Genomic DNA, 21,131 nt, shown 5'->3' on the forward strand with positions numbered 1-21,131 from the left:
TTTGAAGACCCTGTTTATGATTTTGGGTGGGGATGGGAACCATTCATAATAAATAGAATTGTAGACTGGTAACAATGGATTACGGGGATGTTTTTCACTGAGGGATTCTGAGTGACATCAAATAGACAAGAGTAAAGCTCAAGTTGTCTTTGATGTCACTAGAACCCTGAGGTGAAACACATCCCTGTAATTCACTTTTTACCCATCTATTAGTATATATTATGTATGGCCCTAAAAATCATCTGTCCCTGTTTTCAAACTGCTACACAGATGCAGTGGAGTAATAGGGGAGCTATACATAACATGGCCACTCTTCAATGACACACGTTTGAGAAAAAATAGATGACTTCCCTTCCCTATCTAACCACCATCACCCTCCCAGCCTTACTTCCCCTCATGGATTGGCGCTTTCTGCTTTCACTCAAAGCTGAGAGCAGCAATGCGCTGACAGGCTCTCAGAGAGCTCTGTCAGCCTGGCCTGGAAGGCCTTTATGATGATGCAACAGTGGGAAACAAGTTTTGTTATCAACTGTTGCCACGTCATAGCAGTATTTAGAATCTGGTGTAAACGAGAGAGGGAAGCTATGCATCACCACACTTGTTTTCTAGCCACTTCACACTTCAATTTAAAAAAAGGAACGATTTAATAAGAGATGACACCTAGAAGACACCTAGAAGGTCCATGGTAGCGAGCCTTGGAATGCCTCTGACCTCGGCGTAAGGCTGAATGTGTCCCACTCATTCAATAAACTCAGGCCTATCTCTTTGTCTGAAACACAGTCAGCTCTACTGCACTGTCTCTTGGGCTCCTGCCCCCTGGATCTGGTTCCTCCTCCCCTATTTAGACTTGTTGCCACGTCTATTGCTCCAGTTTTGACTGAGCTTGTCAACTGTTGCCTGGATGCAGCATCTGTTCAAACTTGCTGGAAAAGGGCCAAACGGATTCCTCTCCTAAAAAAAAAACCTCTAGCTGTTTTATCTAACTATTGGCCAACTTCATTGCTACATAGTATATAATTACTTGAAGACCAATAAGCTTCAGCGCAGCATCCAGTCAGGTTTTTGGCCACAGCATAGTACCAGATCTGCCCTACTTGAAGTGCAGAAATTACCACATTTGCACTGGATGAGGGGAAAGCACTGCCCTAATTCTGCTTGACTTTTATGTGACTTTTGACACCATGTCACATCCAATACTTCTGCAGAGGTTGGCGGAAATAGGCACAGGCGGTTCACTGTGGCGTTGGCTTAAATGCTCGCTTGAAGGCAGAGTGCAAGAGATCTGGATGGCCACTTACTCCTTGTCCCAGAAAAGGCTTGCCTTGGGAGTGCCACAGGGCTCTTCATTGAGTCCTGCCCTGTTCAACTATACACGACCCCTTTAGCTAACTTGATTGAATCTCATGGTGTGGCAACCATAGTATATGCAGATGATACTCAATTACATCTTATTTGTGATCATTCTGCTTCCCACCAAATCTCTTGTCGTCTGCTTGAAGGATATCTTGACTTGAATACATAATATCTACCTTCACTGCAATGTGAACAAAACTGAGATTCTCTTGTTTGGGAAGGCCAGTAGCCTTTGGACCAACTTTGGCTGACCTGGGAACATTCCACCCCTTCCTCCTCCCCCCACAACTACAGTAGCAAAACTTTGCCTCTGATAGGGTTAATAGAGCCAAGCTCTGGGCTGCGCTGGGTCCTTGGGGGTTGTGCTTGAATTGATCACTTTCCTGCGTGATCTTCACGAGTGACTTATGGCACCTGGAAGATTTGGGAGAAACGGTGAATATACCTAGCCTTTCAGTCTGAAGCGGGGGGTCTGCCAGGGGTGTACAGTGGACGCCTTTCTCTTCATCCTTTATACCAATGTGCCGGAGACGGCTCTTTCTACTTTGGGGCTGGATGTACCAAGGGTGGAAGGTAGCCCACTGCCAGCTCTTTTATATGCGGACGATGCCGTCCTAATAGCGTGAACAGCTATGGGATTACGGCATCTTTTAGATCGGTTAGTCTCCTTCATAAATGCTCTCGACCTGTTAACTAATTATACCAAGTCCCATGTTATGGTGACCGGCCCTAGGAAATTGTGTACAAGAAAATTTGTGACCAAATGTAACGTTATTAGTAAAGTTGAGCACTTTTCTTATCTGGGGATGTTATTGGACTCACATCTCTCCTGGTGTCCATTATTGCAAAAAAATGTAATGCTGCTCAAGAGGGCAACTAACGACATCAGTTCATTTTCCAGACGTTTAGGCCAAACACATATACCGTCTTCACTCATAGTTTATAGGGTCAAATGTATCTCTGTGGCTTGTTTTGGATGCAACAATTGGGGGTACGCTCCAATAGCGCCTTTGCAGGTAGTCAAGAATACATTTTTAAGAGTTCTCTTAAAACTTCCTCAAGGAACCCCTAGTGAGATTGTTAGTGAGGACCTGGGTTTGGTGTGCATTGCTGATTTGATTGGTTTACTCTCCCTGCTCTCATGGTTATCAATCTGGCTGAAGGAGGATCTCAAACTCAAGCTCTCACACCTCCCATTGCTGGCCAAGATATTGGAAAAAGCAATGAATGAGGAGATCCTGGCCTTTCTAGATTACAATCATCACCTGGACTCCTCTCAACATGGTTTTAGGTCAAATCATTGTATGGAGTCGGAGGATGGTGGTTGACAAGGGAGGAAAATCGGCATTGATTCTTTTAGATCTCTCCACCACTTTCGTCATGGTCAACCATTCACTTCTCATTGAGCCAATTGGCTTGAAAGATGTAGCACTTGCTCTTCTTAGGTATTTTTTGCGAGATAGAGAGCGAGTTGTCGCTTTTGGTGACTTTGTTTCCGATTCATTCTCGCATCCATGTGAGGTGCCTCAGGGCTCCACACTTAGCCCGACACTCTTTAACATTTATGTCACCCCTTTGGCCTATCTAATCCATAGCTACGGCTTTGTCGCCATTTCATAAGCGGATGACATATAAATTGTGGTGTCAATAACATCTAAAGAGGAGGAAGTGGCCAAATATTTTAGGGAGTAATGGCGCAAATAGTGAATTGAATGGAGAAAAACTCTCTGAAATTGAACTCTGACAAAACTGAGGTACAACTCTTCAGGAATTACACCACCTTCTGGGACTCTACCTCGTGGCCGTAAAACCCAGGCCCACTCCCTTCCCCTGTACAAAAGGAGAGAAACCCAGGCATTATTTCCGACAGAAAATTATGTTTTTCAGATCAGATAAATCAGATCACCTCATCTTGCTTTTTCTACTCACTTTCAACTTTAAAAAAAAATATTTCCTTTTATCCCTTTGGATCTACAAAAGGTGGTAATTGTGGCATTAGTCATCACTAAAATTGATTACTGAAATGGCTTATATTTGGGCATTCAGCAATGTCTGATGCAAAATCTTCAGTCCCCCCAAAATGCAGCTGCCAGGCTGCTTTTCAAAATTCCTAAATTTGCATCCGTTTTTCAGTCTATCCGAAGCATACACTGGCTTCCGGTCCAAGAGAGGATACCTTTAAAAGCATATTGGTTGGTGCATATAGCCCTCCATTGGACAGGTCCAGAGTATTTTCAAAAGATGTTTGTCTGGCATACACCAGATGGTACACTCAGATCCGACTCTGCTAAATTAGTAGCCGTTCGCAGAATAAACAAAGTGAGGTGGGACAGCAGGAGCTTTTCTCACTGTGCATCCAAACTTTGGAACTAGGTCCCAGATGTTCGACCCATTTTTGCATGAGCAAAAGGGGTTTGCGACACGTTTACGGATGCAAAAATCCTGTGGGCCATGTACTAACACTATTTTGCGAGTCGCAAATAATTAGGAAGGGGGGTTCCCTTCCTATTAGCGACCCCACAAGCCATGTAAGAATGTTTTGCGGCTGCAATTGCGGTCACAAAACACTCGCAGTTTACCACCCTCTTGAAAAGGGTGGTAAAGCACTGGCAAAAGGTAAGGGGTCCCAGACCCCTTCCCCTTTGTGAATGCAGGGGAAAATATTTTTTAGGGGCAGGCAATAGTCCCAGAGATCACAACCTGCCCTTAAAAAATGAAACAAAAATGTTTATTTTTTTATTTTTAAAGGTATCCTGTTTTCCTTTAAAGAAAATGGACTGCATTTTTTTAAAAACTGCTTTATTTCAAAGCAGTCCCAGACATGGAGGTCTGCTGAACCCAGCAGGCCACCATCCCTGGGAGGGCCGGCCATTCCCAATGGGGTCGCGAGTGCCTCATGAATATTGATGAGGCATGCAATTTGCGACCCCTTTGGGAATCGCAAACAGTGTCTCAGACACTCTTGTACATGGCAATTTGCGACTCGCAAACGAGTGCAATTTGCAAGTCGCAATTTGTCATAGTCATACATCTGGCCCTACGTGCCTTGGAATTTAAGATCACAATCTAACTTCTTTTGAGAAGAATGCAAAACACCAGGTTCTTTATGCAAGTTTTCAATTAATCCCCTGCCTTTTGCGTTTGTGCTGGGTACACTTGCGCCAAGACACCCACAGCCATTCGAGCGCTATATAAACTGGTTACTTACTTAGAATGAGGCCATATTTAGGAAGGAATTAAAACACACTTGTTTCTGTTGAGCTGATTGTTAGGGCACCCCTAAATTGCACTGAGCAAGGCCGGACTAGTCAGCAAGCCCAACTCTTGCAGGGAGACGTTGGGTGGTAATCCCCCAGAAATACATCGTGAAATAGGGCAATATGATGGTTCACACCACGGTTTACCAAATACATTGGCTAGAAAGCAGTATATTTTAACCGGCAGTTGTGAGGGAAAACTAAACAAATATTCTGCTCTCACACTACATGTAGTCCAAAGTCAGTTTCTACAGTGCACCAGGATGTACAACACAATTCATAAAGCACCTTTTCTAGGGCAGTATCCTCAATGTCCCAGCATGTAGGGCAAACATATTTCAACCTCTCACGCATCAGTGGCCACACCAGTGGTGCCCATTGCATTACAGGGTGGTGGGGCAGAGTGCAGGGGGGTAAGAAAAATAACAAATCACCTACCTGATCGTCACGTCTCTCCTCCATCCCTCCCACACCGTCCTTCCGCTCCGACTGGAAGAAGGATGTACCCAGGCTCCCCAGAGCCAATCACAACCCTGCAATGCAGCGTTGTGTTTGGTCTGAGTGCCGCGGTTCAGAGCTCAGACGGGAAATGGGAGCCTGGGCGTGTTCTCCACCCAGGGTGTAATGCAGCCTGGGTGGAGAACATGCAAAGTGCGCATGACGGTTTGGCCAGACCAAGACGGCCGGCCAAACCATCATGTGCACTTTAGAGTGCAGCAACCACTCCTCCTCTCTGGTCTCATGAGCCTGGTCCCACCCCTGTCCGAACCTGGCGGATACTAAACAACAAATGATAACATGTAATTATCATTTAAAATTTTCTTTTACACTGCTCGCCTTAGCGGAGGAGCCGCCACTAGGACACATTTATCTGGCCACTGAATTACTAATTTCATGCTGTTCCCTTCTCTGCAAAAAAACCTTTTCCTATTATTCTTCCATCTTCTAAAATTTTCAAAGGGAAGTTTTTGTGGGGATTTTTTTTTTTTTAATGTTGTGGAGATTTGTTTAAAGGGGTTGAAGTTGGACACACTCTCGCACCAGCGTCGGATTGGTAACGCGGGAACTCAGGCAATGTCTGGTGTCCTAGTTCCAGCTGTGGGCTGCTTTTTTGGGCAGCCTGGGGGCAGATTTAGGTGGTTTCTGCATTGTTCGGATACCGCCAGCGGCCCAGTGGCCTTTCTGGAGGCAGATGGGCGTCCATTACCTCCCATTTAGGAACGGGCAGAGGTGTCACTCCCTTTCGCTGGGCCGGCCCATTAATGTATGCAGAATGAGCGGGGCAGGGGCCCTGAGCAGATGTGGCCTCACTTGTTTTCAGGTGTATTTCACCAGTGTAAACTAATCCGTGCACTTTTTATTACCCTCCTCCCCCTCTATTTATTTTATAAAATTTCACCGAAGCAGCGTTTTGAGGAAAGGCAATATGCAAATGTGGGCCACTTTTTTTAGCATGCCCCGGCCGATTTTTAATCCCAATCCAACCCTGTCTCGCACCCTTCGGTTATAAATTTTAAACATGTTTATGTACATCTGCAGGTTAAAAACACGTATTCGCATTTCTTTTATTACATTGCTAAGTTCTGTTATATGATCAGTGGGTAAAATTAAATAGCTTTTTTTTTCTAGCAATCTTGTAAAACACTCTATTATTAACACACAAACACACTCGCACAAAAACATAACATAGAAGTTGACTCCAACAAATTAATTTCTGGAGGTCCCTCGAATCTTTTTCTAACGTATCCTTATCTGGCCAGCAATTACTTTGGAGTCCCGTGTTCCCTTTGCTGGTTGAGTGCAGGGGTTTGGTTTCATGACTTAGTCTCATTACCAGGTGCCAAGGTTTGTTTCTGTCTGAGAGGTAGGATCTGTGCCAGGAAGTGCTTTAAAAGCCTTCTACAGGCCCTGCATTTCTGAACAAGAGCCTTTGAGGGGCTTTGTCTCCTGGTTGGTGATCCCCAAGAGAAAGAGCTTTGAAGTTCCACTTACCTAGAGTGCTTCTTCGTGAAGTTTAGCCCTGTCAGTGCGTGCGGGACTTCGGAGATAAACTGCAGTTGTTTAAGATAGTAGTCGCTGGCCTATTGGTTTTATATAAGTTCCTCCTATTAAAAGCAATGCTCCTGCAGTAGAATCTGAGGGGCACATTTAGGAAAAAGTGGTGCAGTGCTGCAAGTCACCTTGCTGCGATGCGCTGCTTCACTTGGTAAGGACAGGAATGCACTATAATTAAGGCACATGGAGCATTCCTGACGATTCCCCCTGCACATGTGCACAATGGGCTGCCTAGCACCAACGTAGGCACCCTGTGCAAGGGTGCCTGCGTTGCATGCAGGATTGTGCAGTTCCTGCACAAAAACAATCCAACGAGGCATATTCCTCTATCTATGGTCTTGTAAATGTGGGAATGTGTCAAAACCCATGGGTAGGAGCACCCACGCAATGCCCATGGAATGCCTCCCTAGTGCACAATAATGCAACACAGCTATTTGCACTGTACTGCGTTACTCCAGATTTTTGGAGCCACGCAAATTAGCTCTGCGTGGCTGCAAAAATCTGACTTAGAGGCTTGAGGCCCGCATATACCATGTTATGTGGAGCAAGAGTGATGCAACCCTCTCATAACCATGCTCCTGAGTTTGGTATAGCAAGGGCACAGGTCAGCAGGTAGATTGAAGGGTTTATGCACACACTGCGTGCGTATCTTTTATGCCAGTGGCTTCATTCCCAGGGCCACGTCCATTTATCATTCTGAGGCACCTAAAATCAATACACTGTGTCAGGAAATAGTAACCTACATTACTGTTATACATGCTTGATTGGACCTCTATACATCCACATATGGCCAACAACCTGCCATGCATTGGACACAGGCCAGCATGGCTTATGCGCAACATAGTTGCCTCCAAGCAAGAAGTGAGTGGTTAGCAGGCATGCTTTTGATAGAGCAAGCCACATTAAATTATCAGAAATCCATCCAGGAGTAATGTGACGAAACTTACCAGCATGATAGGAAAAGTGTAATCATGGTGAAGGCAACTAGAATTATACGATTCTGTGACTGCGATGCTTTTCACATAATTATGGTTTTCCGCACTTGCCACATAATCCAAAATTTTCTGCATAATTTGCAGATTTTAACACAATTGTTTCTAGTTCAAAGGGATCAAGAGTTAGTAAAAACACTACCGCAAGTCTTGTCACGCAGTAAACATTTGACATTGCCGTGTTAATATGTGTTAACAATGACAAATGACATGACAATGACAAAATAAAGAATTACTACTGCCTCAAAAAGTGTCACGTTAAGCTGCATAATTCGGTCCTTCTATGAAGCATAATTCCAGGAGGCCTGATCATAGTAAATGGTCTTCAACATCAACAAGTACTCTGGAGCAAGGGTGTGCCACCTGCAGGGGTGCATTGTTTAAGGCTATAAGACTTGTCCCTGTAGGGTCAATCTAGCTGAGAGGGGTCCACAGGTTACATGCAGCCAGTACAAATGCCCTAAAGAATCTACCCAGAAGCCACAGAAGCTCAACTCTTGGCTTTCATTGCAAAGATGCAATCACCTTAACTGATCTGATGAGTCTTTTTTTACAAGAGATGAAAGACATCCTCCATTTATGAGGGAGAAATTCAGCCATATTGATGAGCTTCCATGCCTCTCCAAGGGTATGAGGTGCTTACAAGTACAGAAATTCAGAAAAAATTTGCTATCACTTTAAAATGCCTCAACATCAGTAACATGTAACATCCATACCTGCAATGCATGTAGTACTAACGTAAATATATTAGTAATATGTCTCCCCTTCCCAGTATAATTTATCATTCAAATATAAGTTTTGAATATATTTGGGAATTGCAACCATTTTTCTCCAAACATTAGCCTCTGAGTTCTGAAAATACAATTTTTTCAAACTATGTATATGCATATTAATTAAACCAAACAAAAGCTTCTAATTTGCTAGGCTGCTCAGAGGGGAGCTACTTACTGTTATCTGGAGAGCTACAAGTAGCTCACCAACTACTTATTGGTGAAGGCTGTGTTTTGTATTTTAACTCTTATAGGAAATTTTGCTGTCCGCTGGAGTAGAAAAAACTGAAGGGAAATTCAACAAACCTGGTAATAAAATATAAGTTTTGGGAAGGACGGAACTCACAAAGTTTCACTTTGCAGCATTCCGCTGAGTTCCATAAACACTTTGTAAGATTCCACGGAGTTCCGTGAGCAGGAGTAATTCGGCACGCTATGCAGATTTTTAGCTCCAGGACCATATCCTGCATTAAAAATCAGTGCAAATGGCACCACGCGGCGTACCAGAGGGCACTGTTTCTTTCTGCCGCATGAGTAGATTTTCTGCGCGAGCAGCAGCTTTCTCAATCTAACGGTCGCGACTTTCAGCGACCGCCCTTGTTGAGAAAATCTCGCTGGGTAGCAATTGAGCACCCAAAATTTGCGCTAGGGAAGTACATTTGTGCTCACATTTGCCAACTTAAAATTGGTGAACCTCACACAAGAAAAAACTCTGCCACGTGGCAGTTTTTTGCTGGAACTCTGCTTTACAAGCATATCGCTGAGAGGGAGAAACTCTGCCAACTCCGCCGACTTGGCAGAGTTTATTGCCACCCCTAATTTTATTCAGATAAGTGCCTTTTCTTAGTTTATGTAATTCCGTGCAGACTTTTTTGAGGTATTTGCATTACAAAAAAGGTATTGGGCTGGCTTTGAAGTGTTAACATAAGCATATCATCAGGATGTTCTCTTTATGAAAGAGCAGAATGTTGTCACTCACAGCAAAGATATTCAATGGATGAAGTGGGTTGACCCATTGCCCCATGCTATAAGAGGTGGGAGAAAAATGTGAATGACACAACAACTAACCAATGAATGAAGAGGGCTGGCTGAATGCCTTGATAATATATATTATTATAATGACTTGACAAATAATACTCTAGGTTAGTGAGGTAAATCTCACCCTAGAAATTAAAATACAATGTAAAAATATGCAAGTATCCTTTATTACTGGGTACATGCACTTTATTGTGTGCAAACTAATTGATTATTATCTTGTTTAACTTTCTATAGACCCTGCCTGGGAATATCTTTACTTTTTATCCAGGAATGATGAAATGCGACAATTTTGCAAGTGAATGAGGGGAGCTTATCTTCCGGATTCAGACTTTTGAATAGCAAGTCACAATATTTTTTATGAAATTATTCTTTTTGTGCCAATATGCATTTTACTTTTTAGTCATTTCTTTTGAGCACTTATTTTTATTATCATTGCATTTTTTCCCTTTTGTTGAAAATATGTTTTTAACCATTTGCTTTCTTGTTAAAGATTTATTTCTCTTTGCCACTATGTTAGACTATTTTTGACATAAACTAGGCCAGTTCAGAATTGTGCTGTGCTGTAGTGCAAATGTTGGGTCAGAATGTGCCCAGCTCACCGTTGTGAACATTACATTTTCCTTCCTTTAGGATACATGTACAGTTAAGGAGCCTGCAGAAGTAGTACGTTTAAGGGTTTCCTGTAAATTCTGAACATTTCCAACATTATGCCAGTGCAATCATTACAGCGGGACTGGACACTATAATGCTTAGAGTGCCCACGGAATAGCAAGAATTACCATGACCATGCCCGTGGATGCACTACACAAGTGATGGGTATCATTGTGCCAAGAGTGTCTGCATTGTGTCATGAATTATCACCATTATGCATGTCCAGGCATTACACAACAGATGGGTACCATTGTGCTAAAGGTGTCTACATTCTGCCATGAATTATGACCATAATACCTTTGCAGGCATTATGCAGTAGTAGCACTATTGAACTGACAATAGGACAGTATGTCAAAACTGCAACCATTATGTTGTCTCGAATTTCTGGCTCAGTAATCCTAAATGCATTTTCACATTTGCACCACCACTCATCAATCCTTAATGCATGTGGAGATTTGCTCCAGCAGTGAGTAATCCTAGTGCATGCTCAGATTTAAACTATTGCTAATTCCCATAAACTGGACAATAGAATGAGCTAAAGCATAGCTGCCCTCTGTCACTCAGTGCCTTGGGGCGGGACGCTGACCTGCAGGTACCAATTTCAGGCTGTCCTTCGATAGCCAAGCTGCTTTTTGCCCTGATGTGCTTGGTGGCTGCTTCTGGTTATGTCATGGCTCATTGCTCCACACCTTTCCTCCTACCCTACACCATGCATCCTTCTGTTACCGTGGGTTTATTATGCCATGTTTTGGTGGAATTTCAGAGTACATTTCTTATATGACCACAGGCCCAGGGTTTACATTCAGTAAACGCTGCAAAAGAACGTGCAAAAGCATTTTAATTTGTGTCAAACGTTGTCAAAACAAGATGCTTCTGCCTACGTAGTAAGCTACTTGCTACAGACTTGAGGAAAAAGAGACTGAGTCTACATTTAGATCATAAGCCAGTGGGTAATATTATTGCCATAGGGAACTTAAAAAACTGTATTACATCAAGCGCTGAATGCGTTATTTCTGTTTTTTTCTTTTTTTATAGCACATTTTTTGGGGGTTTTAAACCATTTGAGACAGCAACAACACACAACAGCAGCACATATCTCAAGGTCATCACAGCTTCAATGTGTCGACCATTAGAATTAACATATTTACTGTTAACCAATCAAAATACCACCAGCTGAGAGGAATTCCATCATGCACCCCATATTTTCTGATGTTTTGGGGGGCATTCCCTGGGTTTATACACATACTCGACTGCCTTAGCACACCAGTCCATTCCGGGAGTCCATTATTGTATGGACGGCGCCTGCTCCGAGCACCAGTGGTGTGCAATGTCACGTTTAGTCATATGCAAGCCTATTGCCATCAATGTTCTGATAGATAGTGGCCCTCCCAATTGGTTCATCAGGCTTAGAAGGGCCAACTTGGGAGCGAGTGCCACATAGAGAACCACAGTTACACCCAGGGTCTGGCCCGGGGAGGGAACTAGAGGCGTTAGGGCACTAGAGAACGGTCAGCCTCCAACCAAAGCTATGAACCACAGAAAGGACCGTTCCTAGTTGTGTCTGAGAGATGCCCAATTTAGTGGGGGCAAATCACAAAAATTGACGGACTGGCATCACACACCACCAGGTGTCATGCTTCATCATCTGCCTGTATTGTCCACTTGGGTACGTGGCATTCGTCAGGACCTTAGATATTGGGCTCCATCTTACCACTGGGGGCGTAGGCCTATAGCCAGCTGCCACCTGTTTAGAGAAACCCTATTGGAAAAACCTATTTGCCCCATGGGAGGGGTAGGGGGGAAATCCTTGTGGCCACATTAGTTCAAGGTGTACTCCCCGCTAGAAAACCTAGCCCTGCATGCGTCCAGCCTCCTCCCTGGTCACCGGGGAGGAGGCTGTGGACATAGACAGTAGAGTGGAAATATTCCATCAGTCATGATGACTGACAGGAGGATCCAAAATGTGACTGACACTTCAGAAAAGCAATTGCTAAAGGGAGCAATGTCCTCTCTATATACTCTTTAATATTTTTTATTTGCGGATAATTTGTGGATTATATCTAGAAGGATAAGGCCACCTTTAAACCACACCTAAACATGCAAAAGGTATTTACCATATCTCTACTCCAAATAAAATACAGGCACTTCACCACAAAAATGTCATCGGTCCTCAAAACTCCCATAGTCATCCATCGACTACCAATCATCAGAAGTACAGAGCTCAGGAAGCATGTGTTCATGTATCCCACATGCTTTATCATATAACCCTCTTTAACATATAGTACAGTACCTATCTCATGACATTGCATTTTCAAATGTATGTAGCAACTACAATCCTAAAGGTAGCCCTGACATCAATGCTACAATTTCAATAATTGTGTGCAGTTTTTAATTCAGATGTCAACGGAGCACAGTGCTAGGTGCAGGCGAATTACATACAACAGTATTGTATTGTAAAGCAGCATTAATATAGTGTTTACTACCCCTAGGTGGGGTGCTGAAGTGTTTGCCTACTTGAGCAGCATGGTGTGTTTGGAAGGATGTTGCCTTTGTTTTGATCCTATGTGGAAAGTGTTTCCATGTCATGCGTGATGAGCACTAAGATGCAGTTCTCATGTTATGGGATGCAGTGCGTAGCAGTGTGTTGAATAATGTAGTGTTAGAGACCGATGCCCAGTTTTATGGTTTTCAGTATGCTGGTAGCTTTGTACAGCCCTGCAGATCCCTTTAGGGTATTTCAGATGATATAGCCTGCTTAGCTGGTTACTGCACTGTCTTGTCAAATCTGAGGATTTGTGTATAGTTGTGGTCCAGAGCTGATATCTGCTATCTGATTGTCCTTGTGATATGAAAGAAATTGTCAGATTGTAGAGATATTTGGGATGTGCAGTGGTCGACTATATTAAAGTCCTCTGAATTGTGCAGTAATATGTGAGTGATCTTTGCAGTTAATCCTTGCTGGATCATTTGGTGATGGCTGGTTTGTTGGCTGGACAGCGCTGCTGATGGACAATTCTCATAACAGATATGTATTTGGTGAATTTAAGAGGTATAAATTATAATTTGCTGCTGACCACTGCACGCCATGATTTAGTATTATTGTGGGACATACCTGTTATCAATGGTAGTACATGACTATATAATGCCACGACCAACATAGGTCAACCCTTCTTAGCTTACATGCATAGCGAAAGCAGTTTGCTCAGTGAGTTGTTTGCAATTTGTGGGTTGTAAGCCGAGCATTGTGCTTGAGAATGCAACTGTTTGCTGGGCTCTGTTGCTGGAATGTAGGTGGTACAGGTATCTATGAAATGTCCAAGTTTCCAACGGTCTTCAGAAGTGTATGCTCCTGGGGGCTTCTAATGTTGCCTGGCAGTGAGTTCCATAGCTTGGCGGCATGCACTGAGAAAGCAGTGCCTCCTACGGATTTCTTATGATAAGGTGTAACAGCACTATGTCAGAAGAGCCAGGTATCATTTGCAAAACTGACTCACGGTGGTAGGACGCTAGAGAGAGGAGGGATGTAGGAGGTCTGGGTTAAATTGCCGAAATCCTGATTATGTTGCTAATTACATCTCTGGTTTTATGTTCCTATGGGTATAATCATAAACTGGCCTGTATGAGAAGCCCAGCTGACTGTCATTGCAGACATAAAATACTTAAACTTGCTGTGGATTGCCAGCTAATCAATGTTGAAGGAAGTGTATACCACAACAGCAAGCCAATCATTATCATCCAATCAAGGTTGCAGGCAACATATACTATGTAAATGTAAATTGATACTTGTATAGCGCACTACTCACCCGCAAGGGTCTCAAGGCGCTTGTACAAATACCACTGTGGAACCCATCCTGGCTTTCCCTGTGAGGTGTCCACTCCTGGACACCCCCAAGGTGGAGGCCAGGCATCCTTAGCGTTGTGGGGGCCGTTGTGGAGATTAAGCAAGCTATTGCCCAGAGTTGCAGAGTGGGACTCCATGATTGGAATAGGCACCGAGGTGAGAATTAGCAGGTCCGTGGAATTTTGAGCCCAAGACCCACCGAGGCGGGGAATTGAACCCTGGTCCCATGCCAGACCTCTGCATCAGGGTCTGCCACTCTAACCATTGAGCCACACTTCTCCACAACTACTATCCCAAACTGACTATGACTGTCAGCTAAGCACTGCTGCAGGCACCAGTTACTCCAACAATCTGGCATTGTTTGTTTGCTAACCATATTTGCAGACAAACTTGCTAAAACAGTCTTCTGTGATTGTCATATAAACATTGCTTCAACCATCTCATACAGGCATACATGCATGCATGCACAAACACGCTCTGGCCTGCTTGTGGAAGCCATATAACCATTGATTGCTGCAAACACACAACAATATTTTTTGCAAATGTTTTGATTTTCTGATGGGGAGGTTGGTGTGAACTGAATCTGTGGCAGAACTGAGGCAGTCTGATATTTTAAGCACAATTTTGTTCTAGATTCACGCGCTTTTTATTATTGCAAAAACTTAACGGTCACTTAACAAAGTCTGGAAAACATGCATAGTGAAAACAAACATACAACTTTCTGGTTATGCATGTTTGATACCAATGACTCTCTGCAACAAACCTTCTACAGTACATTTCAGAATGGCTAGTTGGTTCTGCAACTACATTCTAGATGAGGCTGTGCTAAAATCAGACATTGGACTCAATGTGTCTTTTTCTGCTCCCTGGGTATATACATTTCTAAAAAATTGAAAGTGAGGATTAAAGTCTGCCATCTGGCAGGCTGAACGAAAATCGTACAATCATCACATCTAATTCAATCCAGACGTCCCTAGCGACATCTGCGACCAACGCAAGGCCGCATCTGCCAAACCATTAAAACAGAATCCAAAATGCATAAACTCTGTTTTAAGGATTCGTTTAAAATTAAAATATAGATCGCCTTAAGATGTAAACATGAAATATTTTAAAATATATGATTCTGGCTGGAGAGGCTCTTGTATCTCTGTGATGGCTTGTTTTTCTTTCAGTCCTTCCTTGTAGGAATTTGCTCATGGGTGATCCACCAAGTGTGCTCTGTGAGCAATTGTGTCTTAGTCCAGGCTTAGATGTAACCGACTTACGGTTTTTCAATATTAAGACATACCTATGCCCAGACTTGAATTACAAAGATTTTTAATTTGAATAAGCATGCTTCCCTACTATAAACTCACAAGAACTGCTCATAGAAAAGGCTATGTTAATATGGACCTTTTTACTTCTTACTGAAAAAGTTTGACATTTTCTTTCTCAGCGAAGCAGATATTAATCTCTTGTTTATTAGGTACGATATTTCTTCTCATAAAAGGTCATTGGAAATATGTTTAACCTCCTTTTGATTTCTCCTTTGGCAGGTTATGCATCCTAAACAAGAAGATTGGCAGCTAACTGGAGGAAGTCCCGCCTCTTTGCTATAAAGTCTTCAGCAATCAATTGTCACCTGTGATATTCTTGGGAGTTTGTTTCCTGGGCACAATGAAGATGAAGTTACAGCTCTTGTTTGCAACCTTTCTGTCTTTGGCTCTGCAGACTGGAACGTGCTACGGAATTAAGTGGCTGTGAGTATACCCTCCTCACTAACCCGTAACCAGGGAATTATGCGATTTTGTGGCGTTTCATGCATAATTATAGATTTGCCGCATTTGCCACCTAATCCATCATCTGCTGCATAATCTGCCGATTTAAACCAAACATTTTTTATAGCTCAGATGGTTGAAAAATGACTTAAAATGCAGCTACACGTGTTGCAACCCACTGCAAGGCTCTTCGCAAAGGTCCACTGATCAGCTTTCTGTGCTTATTGCTGTATGTGAGTGTTAAATCGGGGTAGTAATGAGGTGAAACATTTGCCCAGATAGCGTTACCATGTGAATAGCAACTATATAGTGAAGTAATACTATCACAAATTGTGCCGTATTAAGTTGCACAATTTGCTTTATCTTTGCCCTATAATTTAGTCAACCTTTCAGCATAACTTGGTCCTGCTTTTTTGCCTAATACCAGGTGCCCCGCCCTTAACACATTGCTTTGAACAGGAGAATGGAAGTGCAGTAGTTGAGAGGAAATAAAGACTGCCAGGTTAACCTCATATGCCCCATTCTTGCGGTTCTTGGTTCTTAAGGTGTAGACAGGCTCTAGGACACAACAGTTAAATTCAGCAGTTTCAAGTCAAACCAGAATGAATGTGTCTGAAACATTTACAGACAATGAATTTCAATTCATATTTTTTTTGCGCATTTGTTGGTCATTCTGAAAATCTGATTGAATTTTGTAAATCAAAGAATGAATGAGCCTCAAACTCACTAAAACTGACTAATAAGGTCATCGAGCAACCTTATGCTGATCACCAATGCACTTAATTATGTTTAGGACCTCGCTGTCATGCAATATAACTCACCAGGAATAACAGATCCCAAGTGATATGGTAATTACTCTGTGCGGTATTACAAGTTTTGGGCCTCAGAATGAGGAATAACAGTGAAAATTGATGATTCCACACTGATTTGTGTACATTTTTCACCCATACATGGACTTTCCCCACATGTTCTAAAATCTGGGTCTGGTGGCTTAGTGGACTAATGCATTCACTGCAGGGGCCTGTGTTTGATCTCATGGTCACAGGTTCAAATCCTGGCAGGTCCACTCAGCCTTTCATCCATCTGAGGTCGATAAAAAGAGTACCGTTGGGTAATTATAAAGATATTTTATTCAGCGCCTTGAGACCCATGGGTGATACATGCGCTTTACAAATACACGTGTTATGTTTAAAACTGATTTTCACCGAGGGGTTATATATGGTGAAAAACCATAAGAGCTTTCCCTGCAAAATTCCTTAATGGCATTCACCCCGCAAACTCTTGTTTATAGCTGAATTGAGATTTCCAGAAACCTTCAATGCGTGACTGTTTTGCATTAGAAAAATGTAGATTTGGGGTGCTTTGAGGCACTTTAAGGAATGGAGCTGCTGGGAGGTATATGGGATTAGACAACTGAGACAATAATTGCAGTAAAGCAGAAGTTCTCTCATGGAATATAGGTGCCAACATGCCAGTATTGGAAATAGGCAATAATGCAATGTCGCCAAGAGTTATGCCAGTTGCAGAGATCTATTTAAAACATCCATTTTGTTGATCAAATCAGCCTTTCTTCATTCTGAACCCTCTTAAAGGACCTTTACTGAAATGGGTCATGCCATTATCTGTGGTTAGAACATTTGTTACTTTGGTGACGGTACATTCTGATTTCATGTTCCCTCAAAACTCACTTATCATCAAATTATTAGATTATTTTTGAAGAACATCAACAATGTTTCCCAATTTCGACTGCGCGTCTACATTTTTTATCTGAAAGCGCCCCAAATTAATTTCTATTCTAGAAATACCAACTTGCCAACATAAGAAATCTTTACAAAGTCGCAAACTGTTGTCTCCTTTAGTTTTCAATTTGTGTTGAGACATTAGTCATTTTCTGGGGCATGCGATCCATGGTGTCTAATTTTTTAAAATAATTCTCCGGGCCTTCTGTTCCCAAGCTGTCCACCTTTGTTTCCAAATTTCAGTTTGTAGTATTGTAGAATACGACAATGCCATAATATTGTAATATTACACGCTTAAATACACAAGTCAGATTTTATCACTGCACAACTACTGGAACACATCACAAGATCACAGATTTGTTACAAACAAATATCCTTCACGCTTGTGTATTTTTTTTTAATTTTCATAATTAAAAGGTTTGTTCATTTAGAGTTGCACTTGTTACTATGGTTACAGATGGGGACATTTTTAAGGGTGGTGTGGAGGCTGCGGCATTGTTGACAACAACAGAAAAATATAGACTTTGAACACTTAAAGTCACCTAACTAGAAGAGGGTGAAATTCGGTAGTTTTTCTCATGTACAACATTTCAGTCTGACAAGAATTAGGGAGTAGTATGTGCCACGTGTCGTTGGCGGTCCACATGGATACGGGCAGTTTTCAACTGCTTTTCGATGAAAGCTGCCTCTGTTCACAATTAGTTCACAAGTCAAGTTTTTATTTATTTGATTCAGACCTCAACTGAGGTCAACAAATACATTTACATAATATAAAATAGTTGTATTTATACTTTTAGAAATGCTTTAAAACTCATTATAGGCAATTAGCTCATAAGAATACATTATCTCATATTTTTCACATTACAGAAAGTCTTGCACCTGGGCAGAGTGGAACAACATGGCAATGCACACCTTAACATGCAGCGCTTGTCTAATGTTAAAGGTAGAACTGACTTCTAGGGAATAGTCGGTTTTCTGTTCTCTTTAGAATGCTGGGGCTGCAAACATATTGAAAAACCATTTTGCTACGTTTTTGCACAAGTGCCAAATATTAATGGATATGATCCTACAGTAAAAAAAAAAAAGTATGATCTATTTTTCGCCAAAGATGCAGCTTAAAAGGGCATAAAAACGGTTCTGCCACTTTTTCCACCGCTTCACAAACCTGATGAAAACCCACAGCCAAAACTGGAAACAGTCACTGACAAAAACTTCCATGGAATCTTGGGAGGCGATATTTTGTCCGCAAAAGCAGTTTGGAAAGTAACACCATTTGGAAATATGTGATTGCCCCTTTAGCGGAGATTAGCCTGTGTGCAAGTCAAGAATATAGGCTTGTGTGTGCGTGGGGGGAGGGGTTTGAGGGTGCTCGTCTCTGTCCGCGATGGCACTTTGGAGAAATCTCAGGCGGTGTTTTTAAAAGACCTTGTTGAAGAATGGGCTGAAATTGATAGACCTGAACTGTGACCCTCTTCTTATCACCTCTGGCAGCTGAACAAAATAAAAGCGCTGACAGCTCTATGCGGCGATGATTACAAAATGGCGGCGCATCATAGCGGTGAGGAGGGGCAATGAAACGTTCTTTCAAGATGGAACCCGTCCCTTTAATTAAGCCCCTCGCTGGAAATGCCTCGGAGCAGATGGCAGGAGAGGTATCTGAGGCCGCAGCCTTCCCAAATTTCTAAGGTTCAGTTCAGACCCTTGAAATATGACGATTTAGTCAAGTCATGGACATCTCCGAGTCAAACGCGATTCTCCGTCTCCAAATATGTGTGGCGGCTGAAAAGATTAAAGCGATATTTGGAGCATGGGCCTCATCCAGATGCTGGGCTGCACCGCCCCCACACCTGTTCCAGACTTGTTGGTGATGCCTGGGCCCAGAGTTTATGAAGCTTCAGTACATGGCATGTGGGATGATTTTTCAACTTTTATTTTACATGAACATGTAGTGTAGTCTCTGGTAACAAAAAGAGGAATTTGTGTTTTTCAGTAACTGATATGCTTAATCAAAAATGACATAACAGGTGAATCATGGAAAACGACACCTGTTTTGTGAAGTATATTTGGTGTGAAATCCGAAAATTATTTATCTGTGTTTCTGCCCACCAAGAAACAGTCCACACCTCGACACAAAACCAACCAAAAGTCTCCATATGGAGGAGGGACAGGCCTCCCACGGGCAAAAGTATACAAAAAGTGCTGGATGGAATGCCTGAATTAATGACTCGGGCACATCCCGATCCATCATTATTTTGCAAACCATGCCACTGCAGTTTGGACCCGGGCATATTCCAAACCAGCCTTTACCCTGCTCCAATGGGAACAGTCCAGCACGAAAACTTCCGGCCAGGTCCTCCCTGAAGGCAATCGCTAGATTAATTCAAGCATTCCATCCATCGCTTTGTTTTTTGATGCCGTCTCCAAAGGTACTTTGATAAAGGTTGAGGAACGTGGAAGTGGGAGGCTAGACCACATAGTAATCCGTTCATGCAGATATATTCAAGACTTGGAGTAGCAGTTTAAATTGTTTACTTTCCACCCCAATTCCATTCTTGGCATGGCACTAGATTAAAAATCCCGTACTTTTGAGCACATTTTTTTCTAACTCCGTGTTCCTCAAAGTTTAAATATAAGCAGGGAAGTGCTTTGAATACAGATATAGGTCGGAGTCTAGACTCTCACTAGTCAGAGTACCTGTTTGCTCCTGAGAAGGGTTGGTACTCTCCCATTAAATGTATTGCAGCAGTGCTGAGAAGCACAGAAATGCTCCCTTTCAAATTAAAGAACAGACACTCAGTACTGGACAGTTTCCGCCCATTTTTGTGTTAGTGGATGGCTTTAAAAAATAACTAGTGTCGTCCAAATTGCACGCACCCCACTCGTCCTCCCCGTCTCACCCTGGTTTCTGTAATCTCATTTTAATCAGACATCCTGCACACAAACAACACAAGTTCAAGTGCAGCATATCATGCTTGAGGTGCTTCTGCTGCAACAAAAATGTACTTAGTAAAGTGCCCCACTGCTCCTCAGAGCTATGTCAGTACTATATTAAAAATAAAGACATTTAATTAAGCAGAGTCCTCAGGATATTGTTGCATGAATTAGCAAATGTAGTGGCACAAAAATGGGAATTTAGTGGCACAGAAAATCAATATTTAGCAGCATTTTAGCGGCAAATTATTTTGCTTTCCATTTTTAAAATATTGCCCCCAGTGGGTCCCGCCGCATCCCCTGAGTACAATAAGGAGAGCAAATACATGCACAAATGGCTGAAATTGTCAAAGATAATTTGCATCTAATATTCAAAATCATATTTGTTTTTTAAATACCATCAACCATGAGTGTTCTGGGTGGACCAATCCGCCCCCCTAGCAATGACTGTTACGGAAAGTAGGGGAAAACCACGTGCGGGTGGTGCTTTGGCAGTCTACACATACAGATGGAAGCCTTTTAGCAGGAGTGCTTCTAGCCATTTGCTTTAGGAGCTCTCTTCAGCCATTTCTTAGCCCAATCAATCACTCTTCTGAATGGAAAGAAGGGGTAGAACTTGATTATTGCAGGTTTACTCATGGCCAAGTTAGAATCCTGGACTCTTTCTTGATGTTAATCTGGAGCACTGTAGCCTGGATCTAAAACGTGTTTAAAGTGATGAAGAACGATTAAAATAATGAAAATTGT

The 21,131-nt window shown here is 42.5% G+C and overlaps 1 protein-coding gene across 1 annotated transcript in view; it reads left to right on the forward strand.

Moving 5' to 3' along the window:
- WNT11 (Wnt family member 11) overlaps window positions 1-21,131 on the forward strand; it is a 206,582-nt gene that overhangs the window by 23,780 nt on the left and 161,671 nt on the right. Inside the window, exon 2 of the mRNA XM_085623281.1 lies at window positions 15,493-15,696. Coding sequence (XP_085479407.1) covers window positions 15,614-15,696 — 83 coding nt within the window. The 5' untranslated portion in view covers window positions 15,493-15,613. The remainder of the gene's footprint in view (window positions 1-15,492; window positions 15,697-21,131) is intronic.

This window comes from Triturus cristatus, chromosome 8, assembly GCF_964204655.1.
Source record: "Triturus cristatus chromosome 8, aTriCri1.1, whole genome shotgun sequence".
In the NCBI taxonomy this organism is placed as follows: domain Eukaryota; kingdom Metazoa; phylum Chordata; class Amphibia; order Caudata; family Salamandridae; genus Triturus; species Triturus cristatus.